The sequence below is a fragment of the Styela clava genome, chromosome 2 (genome assembly GCF_964204865.1).
Source record: "Styela clava chromosome 2, kaStyClav1.hap1.2, whole genome shotgun sequence".
NCBI classification, from domain to species: Eukaryota; Metazoa; Chordata; class Ascidiacea; order Stolidobranchia; family Styelidae; genus Styela; species Styela clava.
Window position 1 is genome coordinate 26,658,130 of NC_135251.1, and position 25,631 is coordinate 26,683,760.

A 25,631-nucleotide genomic window follows, 5' to 3' on the forward strand; every position below is an offset into this window, starting at 1 on the left:
TATTGGAGTAACTTGATTTTCAATACGCAACAATATCATCTTGACTGAGTGCAAATAAATTAATGTGGTTGCGATTGTTTACCTTTTCGTTTTCAATCCCAAATTGAACTTGAGACATCTTGTAGTTTCCCACTGTATCAGTACTATATTGAATTGATAATTCAAATTTTTTCCTGAATGAGATTAGAATCATCGAATCTAAGAACATTCCATGGCAATTTCGTGAATTTACATAATAAAATATGTAGCATACTAAAATATGTGTTTTTTCTTGAACAATGGGACAACTGCAATGTAAGAATCGCGGCTGATCGAGAATATTTGCAAATGATTTCTAAATGGGGACGGTGAGGTTTATTACAAAAATTACTAAACAAAGATTTTATTTTGAACTTAATATGAGTTTTTTCTGTTTTCTGTTAAAAAAATCACATTCGATTATCACTTAGTGTAACTGACAAATAACAAAGCGCCCGTAAAAATTATATTGGTATCGCTAAGCTTAAAAGTCAAAGACAATTTGGTCGATATTTGTTGAATAAGTTTATAAATTGCCGGAGTCAATGTCACCACACATATAGATAGAAGAATATCATACCTACTAAGTTTTAATTGATAATTTAAAAATAGGATCTTACTTCAAAAAATTGGCATTGGTACTGCATAGTATTTGAGAATATTCCGCCATATTGTTGTAGGCTATCTAGGTATGACGATTCCGCCCACGCGGAATGTAGGATCAATGTAGGCTATTGATAAAAAAAAAACATTGGAAAGTACCTAGAAAACAAGTAAAAAACGTAGAATGCGACAAGAAAAGCGAAAACTAAATAACCTGATATATCTTGAACAGTTACGGAAGGTGGATCAGTATTGGGTTTTATGCTTTTTTAACTTCAAAAACAGCTAGTTTTTTGGGGTATTACTGAAATTATTTGATACTTGAAATAATCAGGTTAAAACAAGGGAAAAGGCCAATCGACTACTTCACATATTAGTTTCGCAAATCATAATTGAACATTATGAAACTTGGTATCTGAATGTCTTAAAACACCTGAATGTCTTAAAACGCAAAAATTGAGTTTTATCATTTATAAATACACATCCTTTATGTAATATAAATTTTGTAGCGAAGATTTATATTTTCTATTTTCTGGTGTTGTTGATTTGTCTTGTTGGTTATTTTCCGAACAGTTTATATTCAACCCAGTTATCTATGTGGTCTTACTAGTGAACTTACTACTGAATTATATTAACACCATTGGCCAACCTGTCAAGCGTTGGGAATAAGCTTGTCACCGCAGCTCTGATCGCTCTGCATGGGTTCGCAGGTTCGAATCCCGTAGGGGTTGATTATGTGAGAGGAGATTGCTGGACTACTCGCTGACGTATTGTGGTTCACGTGATGGCTGGTCGGTTCAGCTTCCTTCACCATCAAGTCCATGCATCTGGAACAAATAACTGGCTAACAAACTAATCTCATACCCGACATGGACTGGTAACCAGATAGAAGGCCGTGATTTGCTCTATGATTAAACTGTCTTATCGGCTTTCTACTCCACCGAGATAAATATGTAACTAAATCCTAACGATATGATATTAACTCGATGATTCGATCGCCGGATTTGTTGCTGCAGACTCGGTACCACTCAACGTGCTGTTTTTCGATTCTTCCATAGTTTACTGAGATTCTTGACTGTGTCCTTATTGCTGTATTGTGAGTCGACGCAGCTCTCGTCTTCTTCTTCCCACCAGCGTTCAGTACAGTGTGAGTGGTGCAGTGTTTGCAACGTGCCGTACCGTATCCTTCGACATTATTCAGTCAGTCTGTGCTGCGCACCAAACCGTGTGGTCGCTGATCGGGCGTAAAAGGTGGACCTGTAGGCCGTAGGGTAGGCTACGTTGTCGCTTTTATTGCTCACTGGCTGACTGGTGTTGTTGACACTGATATAGCCTAATTTGAATTAGTTGTGCACAGTAAATTAAACTGTACTGGTACCAAGATATTCTAACTGTTCCACCGTTCAGCGATAAAAAGGATGACAAAGCAGACACCTCTAACATGCAGTGGCCATACTCGCCCTGTCGTGGACTTGGCTTTCAGCGATATAACTGAAGATGGCTATTTCTTGATCAGCGCATGCAAGGGTGGGTTCATATTAGTTAATAAGCAGTTGGGTTAATTTGCAATGCTTAAAGCACTAACTGAGCAAGGGTTGAATAAAATGAAAAATTTATCTTTTATTCTATATTCTGGTAAGATTGTAATATTGTTACTGTATTATCCAGATGGAAAGCCGATGTTGCGACAAGGACATACAGGAGATTGGGTTGGTACATTCCAGGGACATCATGGTGCAATATGGGCTGCTACTTTGAATAAAGATGCAACAAAAGCAGCAACTGGAGCAGCTGATTTCACTGCGTATGATGCTAACGGATTATATTTTTTTATATATTTGAAATCTTTGACAAGAACATACTCCCATATAAAAATACAGAAGCATGTATTCCATATAGACTTATTTTTAAAAGGTGTTAAATATAGTCTTATAAAACGATGTAGATGAAAAAGATCATCATATGAATTCAGATATGTATGTGATATTTTAGAACACTTAAGCATCCACCACCAAAGTTTGTTCAAAGCACAATCTTGCAGTTTTATTCTAAGATGAGGCAAATGCAGCAATGCAGAGTTAAATTAGGTCTAGTTGACTTAAGTAGAACTTAAGCTAAACATAACTCAATAATCAATTTTGTGTAGGAACATCTGCAATGATACTTTTTACAACAAGATCACATTATACTGATGGGTCATAACTCAATGATTCTAATCCGTAGCGAACTAAATTCGGGCAATTGATGATCTATCAGAAATGATTCAAATTTAAATTTTGAATTCATTGACTGGCTGTTTGTTTCTGATTAATTAGACAAACATTGTTTTCTATTATCTGTTAATCATTTGTTTTTTTATACAGTAAACTCTGGAATGCTGTCACTGGTGATGTTGACGCATCATTTCCACATAAACATATTGTCAAAGCTGTATCATTTTCTCCAGATGGATCAAGGTTATTAACAGGAGGTCAAGAAAAAACACTTCGTTGCTTCAATATTGAGAAAACAGATGCAGGTTGTAAATATTGGTTGAATACCTTCATTTAAAATATCTAGTAATTCATTTAAAATAAATAGTGATATGCCCTCACGAAAGCATGACAGTTTTCAACAGTATGTCAGATGAAATTACTTACGTTCGAAAGTAAAATAATACTCAAAACCTCTAGAAATTAATATAAATTAGTAGTTTCTATATTTGTTATTCAGTGAATTTAAAACAGGTATGTGGTAGCCTACTATTTTGTTGTAGAAATACTAGTTTATATGATTTCTTAAATATTATTAATCAAGAAAAAGAATTGTACTTTCAGGTCCTTATAGGGATGAAAAATATCTGAGGAATATTTCATGTAGATTGATAGCATATTTTAATTTTTAAGTCTTATTTAATCCAAACTTTAAAAGTGAAAAAAAAACTACCCATTCAACATTTGAAAATGCTTGTTTTAAATTGTTAGATCCAGAGGAAATAGGGAAACATGAGGGAAGTATAAAGAAAACGTTATGGATTGATGAAAAGATTGTTTTAAGTGCGTCAGAGGATAAAACAATAAGGTTTGTTGTATTTTAGCACCATTAAATGGGTTATTTGATGCAATATAGGTAGAATTTAGTTTCTGTTGAGGGGGTCATTTTTTTGTATTTTACTTTTGAGCTATTGGAGTATCATCCAATGTAGGGGTGTGCAATATTTTTGTCGATGGGCCATATAACCAACTTCACACATCTAGATGGGCCTCACGAAAAAAAGAATTCATGCATGCAACGAAATAAAAAATTCTTCTAATGCAAATTTTTTTTTCAACATTTTAGTGGGGCACTTGAAATATGTTTGTGAACATCAGCTTTACTTTGGATTTGTTTATGTAAATTTTTATTTTACTTTGGGCATTCTCATAACTGCAACAAAGTAAAAAAAACTAATATTTTGCAGGAAGTGGGATACATCAACCAATAGTGAAGTTCAACAAGTTAAACTAGATTCAACAGTAACAGATATTGAACTGTCGCAAGATAAAACAACACTTCTTGTCACCAATAATAAAACCATATCTATATTCGATGTCGAAAGGTTTGTTTCCTTCTATACTCTTGTTATCTTTTGTTATATACTATTTTTATATATATGTTTTGGCCAAATTGGTGGCATCAATATTGTGTGGACGATTTCAGTACCAGATATAACCAATTTTAAAACGTTATAATGGGAATTTAATAAAGTTCTGTACAACAAAACTTGTCATTAAAGCTTGTCATGTTTGAATTAATCATTAGTTAATTAATATTGCAATATTTCTCTTATTTTTTTGTATTGAATCGAGTATTATTACATCCTTATTTGATTGTTAACATGTCTTGTTTTGTTTGTTGTATTGTCCTGTTGTTATTATTAAGATCACAGTTCAGTTGGTTGACTTCATAATATCATTAATAGTTTCAAAAGTTTCTTTCCCAGGCGCTATTCAATTAATGGTACTCCTGAAGTATGCGCACCAAGATGTCGCACAACCTGAACCCTAACCTGATACACAACCTGAGTTCAAGTTGTGCGCCATCTTGGTGCGAATACTTCAGGAGGTCCCAAATAATAGTGGTAAATTTAGTCCATATATTGCTGGGTCAAGTTTGACTCAGTATTATGAATATTTTTTATCCTACACCGAATTTTTGCCATGATTTCGATAATGTGATTGTTTCAACACATTTTACTTTTTCACCAATTTTATTCCAAAAAGTTGTTGAACATTAGTAATGATAGCACATAGCAGTTTAGGCCCTTTCAACAATTATGTAATCATCATAATCATTATAATGTACCATCTGGACAAGCAATTACTCACCTAACTAATTTACTATAATTCATCATATTCCATATGGATACATGATTTCCTGAAATTCATAGGTAAAATATTTAATTCAGTATTAATTATGGGGGGAACCTCATTGTTGGCAACGTTGAGTGCGTTTCAGTGCATTTTTCAGTTCACCTGTAAGAGTTGCACATAGATGTGAAGTTGCAATAAAGGCAATGATTTCTGTTGTTTGGCTTTTTAAACAGTAGATTTTTTACCATATCTACACATTTCTTCAGTTACTTTTCATTATAAATAATAAAATTACGTACTTTGCCAACAACACAACCCATTCTGATGAATGTTATGTCACATACAAATTGATGTAACTACTGAAATCAATGCAATATCAACTGGAAATGAATTTGCATGAGTAGGCAATCTGGGCATCTGGCTATGTATTAGGTATACATACACTTGCTAATTATCTCAGTGCAAATATCTTGATGCAGCAATTCTTTTTGTAAGCTTCATCAAATACTCAAGTGGGGAAATAGTATTCTATTTCATTTATATATTTCTAGAGTAAATATCTCTAGTATTTGGAAAACCTAAAATTATATAAATTGTAGTCTAAATGCATATTTTTAACCTTTCATGTTTAGTTTTCAGTTTCAAAGCAATAATGACAATTTCTTTTTGATAATTCCACCTTGAGGATGAGAATTGTTTTGTAAATACCAATACATTTCTTTCCATTGTGCTATTCTAATTTCATTTAGTTATTTTATGTAACAGAATCAAAGACTTTTAGATCCTTAAATTCCTACAGTATAAAATGCCTAAATAGCGCAGGATTTCCACCAGGCCAATTCATATTGATGATAAATAAAGCACCAACAGGTGTTAGCAAAACGATTTAATTTGCTGACATTCCGAATTTAAATCGTTTTGCTAACACTGGTTGTGCCTTATTTGTCATCGATATAAAATGCCTATTTTGCCATTTTGTTGCAAAAAATCTTGTTTATGCATGTCAATAAATTATATTCAGGTTAGACAAGCAGAGAGATTTCACTCTTCCAACTCAAGTATATTCAGCAAGTTTGCATCCACACAAAAAATATATTGTTGCAGGAGGAGATGATTTCAAACTGTATAAATATGATTTTAATACTTTGAAGGAACAAGGTAATTAAAATATTTAAAAATAAATGCATTGAGTGATATACAATTAATTTAGGTACTCCCGTAGTATGTGAACCAAGATAGCGGACATCGAAATGTAGTATGTGTACCAGGTCAGGGTTAGGCTATAATTTCAGGTAGAAATACTACGGGAGTCTCTTGTCTAGTCCCTGAACTCGTAATAGAACTAAAATAAAGAAAATTGAAGTAAAATTATGGCATAACCCTAACCTGGTACACATACTATGTTCAAGTGTCCGCCATCTTGATGCACATACTACAGGAGCACCTTAATTTATGATAAATTTTAATGTTACTACACTATACTTTTTTGATGGAAGAATATTATTTTGAATTGCAGATTCATACAAAGGGCATTTTGGACCTGTTCATGCTGTAAGGTTTTCTCCTGATGGTGAATTATATGCAAGTGGTAGTGAGGATGGCACAGTACGGTTGTGGCAAACTAATGTCGGCACAAATTATGGATTGTGGAGATGTGTACAACCAGGTGAGCCATGCATTTTTTCTCGGCTATTTTAAATAATTTTTATGGTATCTATGTATGAATTATGCACACATAGTTTGTGAAAATCCTTGTTCTTGGGTTGCACACGACACTGTCAAACATGCTGTTATTGTTTGTTTGTCTGCAGTAGTTTTAGTTTTGTCTATACATCGAATTATCAAGGGTAACTAATTGTACTTTACCGGTACTTTTTATAATAAAAATCAAGCAGTGATATTTCTCTCGAATAGAATATAGATTTATTTCCTCATTTCATTGCATCTCGAAAAATTCCATTTGTATTTTTCGGCGCCATTGAACCCTTTGCAATTTGAAATAAAATAAATGTACCAAACAATCAAACACTTTTTGTTACAGTCGTCACAAAAAATGTGAATTATATCAAAATTTCTACATTTCAGGTCATTTTGTGTAAACCATTAAACACCTGAATGAAATTTTAACTTTTTCCATGAAATGAATGCAGTCCAAAAAAATTCAAGTGGCTTTTGATATAAAAAATACAAAACAATTACTTTTACTGCACATTTTCAAAATTTGATGAAATGCAACATTTGCTTGGAATGGCCCATATAAATTATAAAATAAATAATAATAATGAAATAGAAATGTATTATGTGTATTATGTAGCTTCTTCCAGACTAATACATTTACATTTGAGTAATTCAGTTTAAGTTATATTTTACAGTAGTTCTGATCTGGACACGGCGTATGTTCTAGTTTTTTATCGGACTCTAGTGTAGGGGTGAGTTAAGTGTCTTTGTTTTCAGGAGAAGATGAAGCTGTCCCAGTCACCAACTCATCTTCTGAAATAAAATGCATGCCTTGAAAAAGATGTTCAAGGTTTCAGGTGTTCTATATTATCAAGATATGATAGAAGATACCTTGGAGTATAGGGTTTATGTTGGCTCTGAATCGACCGGTTGATGATATATTTTATTTTCTCTTTTGATCATGAAAAGGAATAGGAAATTTATGACTTATTTTTTTTTTCTTTTTTTAAGTTAGCCTGTGATTAGAGTAATGTTCACTGATAACATTACTCTATCTCCATGCTTCTTGTGTGCGTAATACACTGCCCTTTATAGTGATAAATCTTGTAAAGTTTATACGAGGGAAGTGTGGGTCAAAAATTTCACTTATTTAAAAGCATTGTGCCCCGATATCTTATTCATTGAAACTGTAACAAAACAAGTGCCAACAGTTTTCTGGGAGGATGACCTGGTCATCTGGATTCTACCAGATCTGTCTATCCAGGGGTGGGCAACCTTTTTCAGCTCGCGTGCCAAAATCGGCTGAACTTAACGACAGAATTCTTCTGCGTGCCGACCAAAATTAAAAACAATGCTTCGCTACTTTAAAAGCAAAAATATACAATAATAAACCTTTTAAACATGTACAGACTGATTCAATATTCGGATAAATATCAGATCGACAAATAGATTTCATTCTTTTCCTATTCTATATACGTGAGACTTCTGCTGCTGCATTCCAGTTGATAGCGGTTTTACGTTGGGTTTATATTTTATAACTTACAAAGAAATACACGATCTACTGGCTTCATCTTTCGGACTACTCCCATTACGAGACTTAATAAAATCCGCAACTGAGAACATGGATTCACAAGCATATGTAGATGAAAACATTGAGAGTAATGGAGTACTTCTCTCTTGTATTCCCTGCCCTAATCGCTTATATTCCTTTCGAAATCAATTTATAAGTTAGCAAGTAACTCAAACCAACAGGAGCTGTAGGACTTCATAAATCAAGCGAAAATGAAGAAAAAGTGTGGCACAGACGGAACTATATTAGTAACGTGTAGTCAAATGAATGCTGCGCCCTTCTCGACAAAATTTCTCGAAAGCTCACTAATTTGTTACGTCATAATGTATTTGTAGCCATATGCCATGAAAGGAAAAAAAGAGTTTAAATAAATAACGAATTGTTAAAATATGAATAAATGAACACCTAGTTTTATCAGATAATTCGGAGTCAATTTTTTATCTGAAGTATAATGAACGCGTTTCCGAGGCCTTGCCGAATAAATGGGCTCGCGTGCCAGGGGTTGCCCACCCCAGGTCTATCCGATTAAAAAGTTGTGAACAGTGCTTGGAGTTTAGGCTTCCTTTTTCGTCCAAAGTTCATGCATTTGGAACGAATGAGTGATTGACTATTTTCCACGACCAACATGAACAGGTAACCGAACAACCGGCATGTTTCATCCCCAGATAATATGAAAAAAAATGATATACATATACCTGTATGGAGCAACCGACAAGGATGCTATTACAACTTTTATGACATCACAATACAATTGATAATCCCAGATTGTCTTGTTTACAGCGATTTCCTTTCGGAGGTGACTGGGCCGAAGGGGAGAGGAGATGCGAGAACTGTTATGTTAATATGTGAATTTAATGTGGTTGAGAGCCTAGCGAAAACTATAGTTCTGTAGGGATGTAATTCCTTTCCAAACTCTTGTAAAACCATGAAAAGAAAAGACTTGCCGTTGCATTATAAACATTTTGGTACTCCTGAAGTATGCGCACTAAAATGTCGCATAACCTGAGCCCTAACCTGGTACACAACCTGAGTTCAGGCTGTGCGCCATCTTGGTGCGCAAACTTCAGGAGGTCCAACATTTTCTGGTAACTCGTATACATGCGAATCCTTGTTTACACAGACGAATTTTATAAAATCGAGTAATACTACTCCCCTCAGTCCTGATATAAGTGCAGCAGCAAGCTCAAAACTACACAATGCCAACCCAAGTATATGCCTACTTGTCCCTGTAGGCAAGGAATATTATATAAAACAGCTGGAATCATCTCCCCGGGATAAATATGTAAATCCTATCATAGGTACATGGGTCATCGCAGCGATTGAGATTCCATATCAGGGTATGGGAATTACTTGAGGTGCACAGGCGTACATGGCCGAGAAAGCCTCCACTGTCCACCGGATACATGAAACAACCCACGGTGATAAAAACTTCCTAGCAGTCCTCTAACATTAATTTATCTCGTCTTGTGTTGCTGTTGTAGTCTATTCGCCTTCATCAGTGGCGTAGCAAGACTCTCGTGCCCCCCCCCCCCCCCCCCCCGCAAAAATATTTCGTGGAAATGACCCTAAAAACTCTCGGACATAAGCTAAAACAACGCTTTTTTATTTCGTCAAAGAGCATAACATGTCGCCAATAAATGGCAATGGTAACCTAAAATTTGCCGTTTATCTTGGTTACTTTAATTTTCATCATACGGGCTTCCTCTTCTGCGTTTCTGTGCCCCACTGAGAGGTTTTGCTTTCGACATCATTATGACAGCCTTCGTAATTTTGCCGGTGCGATCAAACCACGAGACGCGGAAAATCAACGACTCCCTGACATTGTTACGTAACAAAACAATTTGAGCAGAACTAACATCAACGTTATAAGATGTGCATTACTGGTTTTGCAATGCAGCTTTTGGTTTTGCAGCTTAAATTTCTAAATTCTAACCGCTTGGGCCCCTTTGTGCTGTGGGCCCTCCCGCGACCGCGGGGGTTGCGGGGGTGGATGCTACGCCACTGGCCTTCATACTCAATGGGATCTATCATGCAATGGTTGATACCAATATATATTTTCTATCTTCAGCCCCACTTTTTAAAAATAATGACTATTACAGCAGACCACTAATAGCCACATAACGCGCTTTTTGCAATTTACTATTGGTATTGTACCAGAAACGCTCTTCTATTGCAGACTATCAAATGCTTTGCTATATTAGGTATACGGTATATACACTTCAGAACGATAAAAGGTGAGCATAATAACCTAGTTTTATTTAGTCGCATTCTGTGCCATACTTTTTCGTTTCTGGCGAGACCACCACAACAATCGATTTCAAAATATCATCACGCTAATGACCGAATTGCGTAAGTCATTTTTAGCAGTTTTGAGAAAAAAGTAAAAAACTTCCTAATGATATTGTTATGCCATTGAGAGTCAATAATTTGCCATGGTTCAATTTTTTGATTGTAGCCGGATTTAAGTTAATTTTTATGACGCAGTTAAGTGACGTCATAATGGCGCACGGTGACTTAGGCAGAAATGTGTCTGTGACTTGGGGACATACGCAATTTTGCAACTTTACTATATGCACCAGTCCTGATAACTAAACATTCCAAAAACGAATGTAATTCTCATTATCTACAATGTCTGGTCCCCAAAATAGCTAATCAGTTTCAATTACATTATTTTTTATGTTTAAAAATATATATTTCATGAATATAACACGTTTTGCACACCCACCGAAATAAGACTAAGATTGAATATAAAGAATAAAACAGCGATGCACCCAATATAAAAGATGACCAAGGTGAATTGGACTCGGACAGTGAATATCACAAGTGCACGTCTTCCTATACTGTAGTATAAATTCAAATTAATACGCGCTGAGCTAGAATCCGAGATGCAAAAACTCGAAAATACTTCGCAGAGGTTATTTTGCCTTTGTGACGTCACAATAGTCCTACGGTAACAATGATAATTCATTATGACGAACCAATTGCACAAATGTGCATGTCATACTAAATCTCCATTTTTATGGGTTTCGGAATTCTTGAAATAAAATTAGAGTTATCAGACAGGTGCGCAGCATTACATAAATACCTATTCTATAAAAAAAACTCAAAATCGCCAAAAATGACTTACGCAATTCGGTTATTAGCGTGACGATATCCAATGTCAATCTATGAATTTACTTAATGAGTTTTCTATGAATTAAAGTTGATTTGAAGCCAACACGCGTCAATGATTTAAAGTTTATTCAAAAAATTAATTTAAATTCAAACGAAAACTATAAATGCAGGTAAACGAAAATAGAAAATAAAAAACACGCCATCACTTTTCAGTTATAACTGTCTCAGCATATCTACTCAAAACCTATATATATATTTGCCGAAACGCACATGGTGTCGAAAAATCGGTGGAGATTACTACCGCAGGTTATTAGGATTATCATATAAAATGAAATCCGAAGAGTAGTTTTCAAAAGTATACATGACGACCATATACATAAAACGGATATTTTTCCACGTTGTCTGAAAATCGAGCGTAATTCTTTCCCTCAATCGGGTAAGATTACCGATATTGTTAATTTTTACGAAAAATCTGTAATACTATAGTACCAATCGCCCAAACGTATAGGTATAGTTAACATACTTATATATGGAACATACAGTGATCAATCTTGAAGATTTAGTAACTATAGTTTTATTTCCTGCTCGTTCTCGCCTCCAATCCCTAACATCATTCGTTTGAAGCTACTTAGATGCATACAGGTAATGCTGTTTCCGGATCAGTATCATCCGTTAAAGCTCTTCGACAGTTTATTTGCTTTTTTGCACAATTGAAACTTCTCGTATCGACGCGCAAATTCAGCAATTTTTGCCTGAATCTCATCGTCTATCCATCTCTTTGCTCTGATGTAATTGATGCAACTATTTCGACTTCACATCTAGTTGATAAATCAATCAGACCTCAACTGTGCTTTCGTAGTTAGCTTGAGCAGATGTAGCTATAGATGTTTCTGGTGGACCCTCCTGGGATGGGGTTTCCATTGGTTCCGTAGAAGCAACATTTGAATGAGATGTCGTGGGCACATCTGGCGTCTTTGGCGATATTGATCTTAATTTTTTTCTAAGGTCATTGACAAGTTCATCTTTTGGCAGTGTTTTACTAAGGGAGTAGCTAGGCAAGGCAGACTGTTGTATAATATGTGTATCACGCTTATTATGCATGGAATGCTGCGCAGATGTTGATGAGGACATCGATGAAGGTTTGTGTATTGATGACGTTTTTCCGCGTGATGACGTAGATGGTGATGACGCCGATCGTCGTTGTTTTCGTTTTTCTGGAAATTGTTTTTTCAATTCAGTTTTCTTCCGCACTGAAGGGCCTGCTTGTATAACGGGCGGTGGAGGCGGCGGAAGAGGAGGTGCATTTGAATCTTCTATGACTTTATGCTGCAAAATTTCGTTTTGCCGTGAATTTCTTTCTTCCGTAATCTTAGCACGAGCTGTCACAGAAGCAGACGACCCGTGCAATTTTGAAGCGCTTTCTAGTCCGACAAAAACGTCATCGCTACCGATTCCGCCATCTCCAAGAGATCTTGGACGGTGATTCCTTGCACGATGCTGCTTAGAATTCTGCGAAATTTCTGAAATCAACAAGAAATAGAATGTTAGGTATTATTTTATTATATATCATATTATATATGTATTGTGTATATATACAATATGTATATAATTTTTTTAATGAGGGAAAGAAATGAACATATATAAGCGTTAAAATTTTAATTGAACACCAATAATAGGAAAATGTATAGATAAAAAAAGGTATTGTATTAGCATACACAACTTGAAACAATTAATTTTTTATTATTTACCATTTCCTAGAAGTGCTCTTCTTGATAAATTCTGACCTCGAGAGTTGTTCTGGTTGTGGTTACTTGAAACAATCGGCGGTTGGTTCCTGCAATTGGTAACAATAGTTATATGGATGGGGATAGTGGAAAAAACGAAAAATTTATGGTAAAAAACATACTTTGAAGACAACCATTTACCTCGCCAATTTGTAAAACGCTATAATAATTCTATCCAAGATGAGTACTCATAGTATACATACAGGATATATAAATGATACATTTTTAAATTATTACAGACATCAATAAATAGCGAATGCAATTCTTTGTGCAGGACAAAACTATTTTACGATTCATCAACTGTTTTTAAATGAAACTCCAAATGATATTTTAATTAGACACCTGTCATGGAAATTTACAATGGAAAATGAAAATTTGTGCATACTGAACTATATAAACATATCTGCACTTTGTAAATAACACTAAGTTCGTATATATATCAAGACTGCAGTTGAAACAACATCGTCGAATATAAATAACATGGTGGATACCTTCTCTTTTTACGACAGCAAAATAGTTGCCACGACAGTAGAGTCTTCTTTGAGGCTACCCAAAAGAGTGGAGGGAGAGCAACAATTAATGTCATGAAATATTTGACGCAGAATATCATAACATGAGGTTGGAGATCACCTGGATAAAAGAGACGTTATGAATGAGTTGGCTACAATAAATCAATCATTTTTTTATTAGCCATTCAGGAAATGCACAATAATATGGAAGCAAGTCACGAGTGTATTTATCCATGTCTTTGTCCGGAATGGACAGGATAACCGCAAACTAGGGATACAAAATTCCCACAACGCTTTTATTGAAGATCAGCATCGCCTCGACAGCTCAAAGTAAAACATAAGCAACGAACTTTACAGCTAAATGAGTTAACGATAAATATCAACGGACTTAATTCAACTTGTTTTAATTCGGTGTCTGGCAATTTTTAAGCACGTGGCAAGACACATCTCCGCTTTGTTATCAAGATTCTCAAAAGTTCTTTAAGAACTAAATTTAGTAGCGTATAATAACAGAACAAAGAGGTGTATTGACATTACTACTGCATATTTGAACGACAACTCGTTCATCCACGATTCATTGTAACTGAAGATAGTTTTGTGCGTCAATACTTGACCACACAATTTAGGCTGACGTACTCTTATAGCATGAACACCTATCATTATACGCACAGTGAGCTTATTTCAAGGCTTTAATAAATTTTGCTTATTGAGATAATTTGCCGAAAGCTTGGTGACATATATTTGCCACTAAATGACACCAGCATTCTTTGTTTTATTCTTCATATCTCTCCAATTCAAGATTTTGACTAGGTTTCAAAATAGCTTTTTTGAGGAAGAAATCAATCATAAAAGTAACGTGTAGGGCAGGAGTGGGCAATTACTTTCCTAAGTGGGCCACATACAGATGATAGACTTGGTTACTGGGCCGGATGTTCAAACCTCAATATGAAAATATAAATGAAAAACAGTTTTTTTCAAATAACTAGCCTCGACAACACTCGCAGCTATTTGTAAAAACTAAAATCCATAAAAACTGTAGTCGTAATTTCAGCAGGCACAAGTGGGCCGGGTAAACACTTTGGTGGGCCAGATCCGGGCCGCGAGCCGTAATTTGCCCATCTTTGGATTAGGGTCTTCTTGTTAATTTAAAAAATAACCATCACGTAAATACCAATTTTGTATTGCTGGCTTTTACTGTCGAAAGCTAGATGTGTTTGTCTCTTAATACAATATAGTACTGTATAAATGGTTTTGCAGGCATCATGAGTTCGTTTGAGATTTCAGAACAAAATAGACAAGTACCTTCACCAGCTGTTACAGAAACATTTGAATCCAATGCAGGGCATGGAACTCGATAGTCTTCACAGGATTTTAGAAACCAAGTTGCTTCCCATCTTGTTCGGTATGAGTCTTCGACAATGTATATCGTAAACAAAATAACCTAAAACAACAGAATGAATCAGAAATTTCGCATTCTCGTAGTAACTCATCGTATATGAGTATTGTAATTGAAAAACAATATCAATTTGGATCTTCCTATTCCCAGATATATTGTAATTGCCGGATTCTAAGCTAGAATAGCAAAAATGATAAAGAAGAACTATTTGAAATTAATTCCTATTTTGACATTCATTCGATTTATTGATTGACCCAAATTGTATGCAATCGAGTTTTTGCCTAGCATTAGCATGCAAATATAAATCCCACCTGTGGCACGATGTACATCACACTGAACACTCCAATCCTGAGCATAAACTGGGAAAGTTTCTTCTTATTCACCTCATCATTTCTTAATTTAATTCGAACTCGATTTAAACAACAGAAACCTGTTTGATAAATAAAATACAAAGTTAAAAAGTTTTTTCAAATGACTTTGCTCTACATTTTTAAAATCAACCAGTACTTACCGGTACACAATATCGTTGTTCCAATGAATAAATAAACGCACAAAGGAGTCAATAATAAATATCGCAGAGCTTGAGAATCGTATAAACCGAGAAAACAAACACCTGAATAGAAATAAACACAGATTTTAATTCAAAGTTGTTTTACTCGAAACCTTGAAGTAAATTTCGAAAGATATATTTTTGTAAGAAAAGAGGTTTCTGAAAATGACACAAATTTTCTTGATGTTAAAAAAAACCTGAAATGTTGTCTCCCTCTATTTTGCTGAAAGTCACCACAACCATAGTCTGAATAGCTGGAATTCCCCATGCAATTGCATGATAATATATCGAATACTTTTCAATGGCTTCAGTTCCCCACTTGAATCCCGCTGCCAGTAACCAGGTAATGGTGAGAATCAACCACCAGATTGTACCATTCACTGAAAAAGAATTATTGTCAATTTTAAAATTTAAAACAGCTTAAATAGGTTTAATCCAAGATATGACTAGAAACCGGTGACAAATGTTCGCTGGTCACACGAATGAAACTTCACGGTTCTGTGTAACCACCTCACTTTGCTACACTCTCTTGAATTACTAGAGTGTTATGGCGAGATCAACTAACTATTTGAAAACCCGTAATTTTCCAATCGGTGTATTAAAAATGAATGTAATTCGAAGTACTGGAGTACAATTTTATTGTATTAGATTTGGTTATTGTTTTATCAAAATATCTGACCTTCGCATTGTTTGTCAGTGAATAATTTTCACTTTATTTGTTGAAGCAAACACTTATCTTTATCTGTCGTTCAATAATTTGTTGAGTCATTAATATTGATTTCTAAGTAATATTTCAATTGAACGTCACGCAAGGCTGCTTACCTCAAGCCATCAGTATTTATCAAAAGCCTATTCTAATTTGGAGCTGTATTAAAATGTGTTGACAGTGGTTGATAATGACATTATGACAAGAAAAACGATTTGTACCGGCTGTTTCTGTAAGTTTCTCAAAAACATTCTACAGAAATGGTTGGGTTCCGTGGATAAGTGAAATCATCTTCGAAATCAAATTCCTTTTTATTTATATCATAGGATTAGTGCTTTTAACGTTCCATGCCTAACAGCTGCGTCCTTTTAATCCCCCAAAAATCATTCTGTTGCCGAAGCCACTTCATGCCATATCTTCGTTTTCAAATAGCATTAAAGAGAATGTTCCAGTAATCACAGCATACTGTTTGCCGAGGTTGGGCCTTAAAAAAACGACCACTCAATACATATTTCTAAAAAAACTTCGCTCCGCGATAAATCGTTTTCAAGTAAAATCCCTCCTCAACTTGGTTCTTTATTCTACTTATGGTATGGAATTAAGTAGAATACCTTCCTACTTTATTCGTATTAAAAATTTCGCGAAAAGATTATGGTTTTTAACCCTTGATAAAATTGAGATTTTGTTGTGGGAAAATTGCGGTACTCCAATAAAAGTTTTGATTTACGGCTCATCTAGTTATTATAAAAGTTGTTTTGTCTGGACGTTAAGCAGCAATAAAAACTCATGTGTTTTAAAACAAAGAAGTTTTGTTTTCTGCAAAGATAGAAATTGTTTTCAACATCTGGCGCTTCAATAAATGTTATTCGAACCAGAAACACAGTGACAAAACAGTTACTCATGCATACAGGAACTACACATAACTTACGAATTTATTGACTAACAGCCAAGATGAGTTAAGAATGGCAAATTTATGAGGTTGGTATGAATGGTGGTTACAAATCTTGTCCACAAGTTCAATAAAACCCGATATTCCATACATCATAAATCGTCAATATTTGAAGCAAATAAGGCTTACAATTGCATTAGTTTCATGAGTTAAAATTTTGTTATATCAAGTTGATTCAAACGAATGACCAATTTGACCAACCTGGCATTTTAATAGTAATTAATTACAATGCTTCACAGTTACATACTTTATGATATTCATTATCGAAATATAAGATGAAAAATAATTTGTTTCAGTTTATATATCTATAGTCAAATAGTACTTATACTTATATGAACATATTTCAAAATGACAACGGTTGTCGACTTCAGTCATTTGTGTGGAAAAAAGTTCAGATACAAATGGTTAAAAATTAACAGAATTTACAAATATCATTCGTTTTTGATAACATAGGTACACATTACATAGTTTATTCATGCCATAAAATTAATCCCTTTTCCCGTAAATTGGTAATTAAGCAAGTGAATACATAACCAGATCCTTCCCGCACGATCGTGCTTGTACTATATAATAGATCACGTATCTATCCAGAACAATGTGTGATTCCATTCAGAAGACCATTGCTTATGCAGCTATCGGTCTTGTGTATTTATGCTAGTCTATATATAAATAAATACACTCATTTGAGCACAGAAAAAGCGCTAATTTAGATTCGAGGCTTTAGGTAGCCCCCACCTATTCCTAGCTTTTGATTTTGATGCTTTTACCTTTGGAGACGTATCCCCCATAATCTGATTATATTTGTTCTTCCATTCGCGCGTTTCCTAAATATCGTGATGTGGGTTATAGATAAAAAGCCCCACCCTGCATATGTTGAAACATCCATTAAATCAAAATTAAACGAGAGAAAATTCAAACAACTGGTGCGACATAATGTCTATATGCTCTTGTCAAAATTATTAAATTTTAATGAGATATAATGACGCATCCTACAGGTAGTAAATCAAGACAAAAATCTGATTTTTTTTATGCGAGTTGACAAATTCGACCCCTAATTTGATACACACGACGTGTATGGACTGCGTTTCCTAAAATTCATTGCTATGTAAAGACAAGTGTTTGTAATAGTTACTTATAGACTAAGCGTTGGAGAAGGAGAGTTAGTCATGTTTTACTTTCCACGATTAACTGACATCACCGAGAAAAAATCACGTTGCTCATAAATTTTATGGGCGATTATTAGTGTTTTTACATCATTAAATGATATAACGGACAAGTTTGGCGCTTAAATAAAGGGTAGAAGAGCTTGTTTAGACTTGATTAGTATTTTTATGTTTCTCAGCCCCAAAGCAAAGCAATATAAATCACGATTCAGCACATAGTATGAACACAGCAATAGTATGAGCAATATATTAATGAATACAACAATCTATAATCTATTCTAATTATAGACTGTCGTCGGACCTCCTGAAGTATGCGCACCAAGATGGCGCACAACCTGAACTCAAGTTGTGTACCAGGTTAGGGTTCAGGTTATGCGACATCTTGGTGCGCATACTTCAGGATTACTCTGTCGTCAATATTGGACAATGGAATATGTATACGTCCAAATCATTACGATCTCTCTAATATTGACCTTCCAACCCAACCAGACAAATCACAAATGTTAGTTAATGAATACATTATCGTTACGTCTTCACATATGATGACTTACCAGTGAAATAGTACAGGATCATGAAGATTATAGTACAAGACTGCCTATGATCTCCTTTGACAACTGTAAATCCTTGCACGATATCGTTGGTATGTTTATCTCGTATCTAAATCCAAGGCAAAGCAAGGTGACTTTTGTTAATGAAACATATTCTTTGATACTACAATAAAAGCGTCAATCTTTGAATATATTTTGGATTTATGGTCATACTCATAAATCTAAGTCAAACTTAAACTAAGCAAATGAGCAACAATTTTCTTAAGTTAAGGAAGATATTATTCCATACCTCTCCATTACAAGCTGCATTCTCTTTCAAAAGGTATCCAGTCATGAAAACAAGAGAGACGATGAAATAGGAGAAAGCATAGAATACAATCGGCCTTTCCGGGTAGCGAAACCTGAGCGAAAAGATATAATTATTACGAATACAGCTAGAAAACAGCAATAATTCTAAAAATGAAAATCGTACCTTTTTGTGTCTATCAAAAATGTACAAAGAGTGAAAAATGTCACAATAATGCAGAGTGTTGACATAAATATTATCAAATGACGAACTCCTGATAATTCTCCATCACTCAAATACATGTTTGGACATGGCGGAGAACAATTTTGCATTCCAAGAAAAGAATACCTGTAAACATGGCAAATACAAATAGGTTAAGAACCATGCCATATATATCATGCCTTTTAATGTAAAAAAAACGAATTTTTGATGTGGTGAAGTTGTGGTCAATTTTCATTTTTAAACATTTATGCTTGATCAGGTATGGACATGATATTTCATTACAGTTTTGTACCCGCATGGTAGTTGATTGGTTATTTTTTTTAAGCTTTGGTTCACTGGCTCTTGAAAATTTCAAAGTCGTTAATATTTGACTATAATAATTTTATTGTCGTATAAAGAGTTGATGAAAAATGATGCATATCTACTTATTTTAGTTCCTTCATTGGAACATTTAAGTCAAGCAATTGGAGAAGAAAAGTTATTTACATTTACGCCAGTTATATTTAATCCATTCTACAATAATACCTTTGATATTACTTTTCCTGGCTCATTGATTCAGTACAGCTTATTCTTTTTATACTAAGTTGGGCATAAAATTATTTTTAATGCCAACGAGGCATCCTATATCACAATGAGCTTTTGCACAAAAGAAAATCATATTTACTTAGAAAAGTCGACAGTTGTAAAGTAGCGTGTGTCCGGGGTAACCTTATCCTTCTCGTGACCCCCATTTAGTTGAACATGCGACCGCGATTAGGGTACGCCTTCGATAAGTTCTGATAACCCCATATAAAAGATTTGTCATATCCGGGGATTTGGAGATGAATTTTGGTAGACTCGTATCGTGGTTATTCGCAATCCGTTGGTCCAAATTCACAGATAATGTTTTTGTTATAAGATTTGTATCGATGGAAAAGTAACATTTGTCACTTCTTAAATAGAACTACTTTATTTCTAATATTCTTTATAAAATTTCTTCAAAATATCACATGATTGATTTTCTTTTAAGCTACAACATCAATAATTGTATTTCATTTTTATTATTATTTGTAAAAAGCACTTTAAAATATTATCGAAATCAAATCTATAATATTTATACATGATTTATTTCTTCTTTACATGAGTTCATTGGAGCTACTTCGAATGGCGGTAAAACGTAATATTTTGTGTCAGAGTTGCCGTTTGTATGTACAAAGACTCACTCTCACTGAACATGCTACAATAATACGCGTTTTTATTGTATATCATTATTGGAAATTTTCAATTTGATATTTTGAACCTCACAAAAGTTCATGCCGTTGAAAGTTTTATATTACCATATCCGTGGACTGGAACCATTTATTAGCGAGTGAGGTAACAAAATAGGATGTTTTGATTTGGTTGTTTAACGCAACTCGCGTGCACGAAGGCAACTTGCTGGAATATTCGACTGCAAAAGGTCAAATCTTAAATATGAAGGTCGTCGCATTTACGTGCCGTTGGAAAAACAAATACCTCCTTCTTATAAGCCGATCGTGTATATTTATTGTCACAAGATCACGGGTCTTGAAGTATGACGTAATTTTACTATTCTTACTTACTGTTTCAAAGACTAATCGGAAAAAGGAAAATTTGAGAAAAATTCTTACCCGGGTTGACCCTCAGGTGCTCTCATTTCAGCTGGACAGCGTAGGCCGAATTGGTGATTGTCTTTTGTTATCGTGTAGTTGAGTTTATGATTGGGTCGCTTATCAATGTTTTGCTTTAGGAGTTCTAACTGGGGTGTAATCACGTCTTCTTCAATCGGTGGTATACAAATCTAAATTAAAGAAAAATTATAGGTATAAAGCATCTTATGTGCTGAAGTACGATTTATATTGCTTTGGGGCTACGAAACATGAAAGTACTAATCAAGTTTGAACAAGCCCTTCTATACCCTTTATTTGAGCATTATAGAGAGTGTGGTGGCCACCTGAACCATTTATTTACGTTAGATTACATGCTGTCATTCAACGACAAACTCTTGTCAGTGAAATTGACACCAAAACCCTATTCTGCTATAATTGATCCAATTATGTTGAATCCCATGTATGCTAAATATACCCTTATGTAAATAATATAAACGAAATTGTTCGGTGTCTGTGAAAATGAACTTAACGTTATATAAAATGCGTCTTTCTCAAAAATTTGCAAACTGTGTGGCATACTATATGAATATTTTTTTACAATAAGCCAAGCAAGGTACAGGTTGCATGAAATTCCTTCGCTGTCAAAACTTGGCCGATTGAATAGCAGATGTGCAGTCGTATTCATCACGGAATAATATCTGTTTTCATAACTTGTAGCGTAGAATAAATAGCTATGTGCTTGTAAAAATAAACAGTGTCGATAAGTTGGATCATTAAATATGTTTTGTAAAGTATTGCGTATTGACTTCATATTTCCACAATCAATCTTAAATAACATACGTGACAAGTTTAAAATATAATAAATTACTTTCTTTACAACTCCATGTCACGCTGGAGTGCAAATTTATGATAATTTATATTGAAGACCAGGTAGGCATTGAGAACTGTGAATGGAAAATAGTATTGTAGACAGGTTAACTAATAAAATCAAGGTTTTCTATATGTAGGCGCTGTAGCATAATTCATAGATAAAAAAAATAGGCCAAAATATTTCTGACGAAATTCAATTCAACTTGTCAGAACGAAGGATAAACTATGTTCTTTGGCATATTAGACATCTTGGCAACAACCATTCATGGTGTAATGAATACGGCAGCTATGCTTTCTTTTTGGGTAAAATATGTAATAAAATATGTTACTGGCTAGAACTAAAAAATTATAAAACATCTATATATAGCATTACTTGCGTCGTACAAAATATTTGCTTATTATTTACATTCGCTATTTTAATATACAAAAATCAACAGTTTTATGACCCCGACAGTAAAATATTTAGCCGACATTCATATTTGAAAATATTCATTCTAAATTAGACCACCCCGAATTGTCTGGCATGTGTTATATTTGATCAGGCATAAACCAGTATAATCCAAGCTGCAATGTGATCCATACTTGGTTTCAATGCCCATCTTTGTGACTCGTTTGCGCGACGGCTAAACTATAACGGCATTCCCAGGTCTAGGAGAGATACACTTGACATGGGGCATTTCAAACACATCTGAAATCTCAGTCACAAATTTAATACGTGCGCGTTGGCAGTCCTAGTTCGAATTTTCTGCGCGCGATATAATTAGCTAATTGTTTTAATGGCAAGGCAACCTTTATAACTCAAGTGCTCCGTTCGAAAATATCACTTAAATATTTCCTATCTCATATAGAGATAAGCGAAAATTTACCGCGAGTTAAACAATAGAATGCCATCCTATAATGACTTTCAAAACGCAATAGAACAGATACATCCTATACATGAGTAGTGTGTATATATGGATGATCGTGTGCTTTGGCATTTGCGTTATAAGGGACATAAAAGGTGGCAAAGGCCTGTCGCAACGCGAAGTTGCGGAGATGTGTCGTGCATGTAAAAATTATTACTAAAATACGTAAATCAATGTTATTACAAATATTTCGGAAGATTTCTCGAGCCTCCACACAGGTGTTTCATGATAGATAGAGTACTAGCGCTGTGGGAATCAATAAAATCTTAAAAAGCTATGATTTAATATTCAATTAATAAAATTCAAGGTTACTGTTCACAACTTCGAATTTGGTTGCTGCAAAATTCAATCTACGGTCTGAATGTGTGATAAATATTAGTGTTTGAAAAAAGTATTGGCTTTGATATTTCATAGCAAATATTTCTAATAATATGGGCAAATTATTTATCAATATATAAGTGAGTACCTTTCCGTCTGCCACCAATGCTTCCATCCAAGCTAGCGACGCAGAACGTTGAATTAGCATCGTGTTTTCGTCATTCTGTGACGTCACCGCTCCGACTAATAAAGAGTCATTAATTACGTCACCAGTTGTCCCGTACGCAGGGAATATATCACATTGCACACTATCAGGCCACTGAATTCCAAATTCTTTTATTGTTCTCGAACAATCCGACATTACTTTCTCGCACAGTTCCTTGCATGGAGGCACAACACCAAATTCTGTACAAACGGGAGAATACACTGAACACAAAAACAGTCTGACAAATTTGGAACATTCCGTTGCTACCATTGGATGGAGCTTTCGTAAAGAATCGATGACGTCATCAGGAGTGACGTCATTTGCAAACGTTGGAAAGGTAGTTGAATTATATCTCCAATTAATTTGTTTAGACACACGTTCCGTTAGAACTGATCTGCGATTTCTTCTTCCTTGTGGCGATGGTATTGCAGTTATAATGTCGTCAGTAACAGGAAGGCACATAGGTGTCGAGACTTTCTCGCATGTTGGATTGATTCCCTCTACTCGATAAGACTCACAGGTGGTCCATATGAAAATCACAAGTAGCGTTAATGTGGTCGACATTTCATACGAAATTTTGTTTACTTTCATATCTTTAGACACTCAATATTTTTTTCCAATTCGATCGAATTATTCAAAAAAATGCGTATGAATCCATCCGAAAATCTACAATGAAAGTTAAATTACTCAAAGTGAACCACAATAAACATCTGTAAACATATCATAAAATAGACGTTATTAATATTCCTGAATTAAAAATTGGTTGTCAATCTGAAATTATTTCTTGGATACATCGGACATTCGTTGTTGGGCATAAATCAATCAGATAGGAGTCCACGTACAAGGTATGGTTAACCCCAGAGCGAAAGTAATTATAATTTTTATGTGAAGTATCCTGAAACGAATTAACTGGAGTCAGGACAAACTGCGTCAGAACAGACTAAACATCAGTTGTTACGTATAACTTCTTATCATACCCTTTCCTAAATTTGATAAGGTCTTGTGTAATGCAATACTTGTGCCATTGTTAAAGTGCCGTTATCCATGAGTAACATGTCACTTTATATATTTCTGACTGTCCTTGTTTTTACCTTTTTCATTGAATTTTCAATTTTACTCACGATATTGCTACCTCATATTAATCTTTGCCCGTGTCGGTCTATAAGAAGAACGTTAAATTTCTCTGTTTTACACTAGGACATGCATACACCGTGGAATTTACAACTTGTCATAGGAGACACATTTGTCCTTTGAGAAATGATTCTAATATTAATATTAATATAATTAACATAAGCTACAAATCAACATAGTAACGGATATGTGTCATAAATCATAATTTACACCGAAGAAAATAAACTGATAACGACAGAGATAATCTCTGCTATCAAATGTAATATGGCGCGTGTAAACACTCGTCCCATTTGACCGGCATATTGTCAGATAACAATATGCTGGACTTGTCATTTTCTTGCAGTCTTGTCAGGATTATTTCCTTCTGCAAATTTGCGATAGCTTTATTTTTTGTTGATAATGCCGGATGCAATCAATAAAACGTGACTGTCGTAGAAAAACACGAATTGTTATGCAGAAATTCCTAAATCTGTCAATCATGAGTAGGTATGTATGCATCAAAAGACTTTTGACAAAATCGGACAACATATTTAAAAATGTCAAAAGTCACAGATTTCAATAGAGGTAACTACCAAAGTAGGCACTAGATTTTTACTTATGGTCCGCTTTTAAAAGTACACGTCGACACGAATTCAAAGTATGCATGAACTAATAGAAACGGTTTCGATCACCACGAATTGCGAATGTCCTGCTTTTTGAAATTTCAAGTGATTAAATATTCAGTGAATCTCAATTGTGGTTAGTGATTACACACGAAAACAACCTTATCTGGCAATCATTACGTAAAATAAATAGACGAAGAAGCAACAACTATCAAAAGTTTTACGTCCTTGACCTACTGCATGAGTATCCCACGCAAAAGTGAAAAACAGCAAATATTATACTGCCTGCAATATTGACTATAAGAAATATGTGAACTCGAGTATTTACCATTTCGATCACTAAAAGAGGTTAGCAATACAAAAATGAACTGTAAATAAGAGCGATATAATATGTTGTGGGTTAAATATCGGTTAATGAATTTGGTATGAAATATCTCGGAGGCACAACCGTGCACTAATATTCATCATTTCAATAAGAAATCATTTTCTATTTCTGGTACCATTATTGTTGTAAAAACCTAAAGCTAAATTTTTAAACTTTCTTCGGCTTCCAAACATGTAACGCAG

General features: G+C 34.5%; 2 protein-coding genes across 2 annotated transcripts; one reads left to right on the forward strand and one right to left on the reverse strand.

Moving 5' to 3' along the window:
• The first annotated feature begins 1,703 nt into the window (after nt 1–1,703).
• On the forward strand, nt 1,704–8,199 carry LOC120335299 (serine-threonine kinase receptor-associated protein-like). Its single transcript, XM_039402791.2, has 8 exons — nt 1,704–2,148; nt 2,290–2,425; nt 2,985–3,139; nt 3,585–3,681; nt 4,061–4,198; nt 5,974–6,110; nt 6,469–6,618; nt 7,407–8,199. The coding sequence occupies exons 1-8, from the start codon at nt 2,040–2,042 to the stop codon at nt 7,463–7,465; spliced, it is 981 nt and encodes a 326-aa protein (XP_039258725.2). The 5' UTR covers nt 1,704–2,039; the 3' UTR covers nt 7,466–8,199.
• Nucleotides 8,200–11,422: 3,223 nt separating this feature from the next.
• LOC120335293 (frizzled-2-like) lies at nt 11,423–24,044 on the reverse strand. Its single transcript, XM_078110017.1, has 12 exons — nt 23,275–24,044; nt 21,055–21,224; nt 19,391–19,552; nt 19,208–19,319; nt 18,922–19,027; nt 15,750–15,932; nt 15,514–15,615; nt 15,314–15,432; nt 14,909–15,047; nt 13,589–13,727; nt 13,062–13,147; nt 11,423–12,833 (listed from the first exon to the last, which is right to left on the reverse strand). Exons 1-12 carry the CDS (start codon nt 23,920–23,922, stop codon nt 12,148–12,150), a joined length of 2,652 nt encoding a protein of 883 aa, XP_077966143.1. The 5' UTR covers nt 23,923–24,044; the 3' UTR covers nt 11,423–12,147.
• Between the last annotated feature and the right edge of the window lie 1,587 nt (nt 24,045–25,631).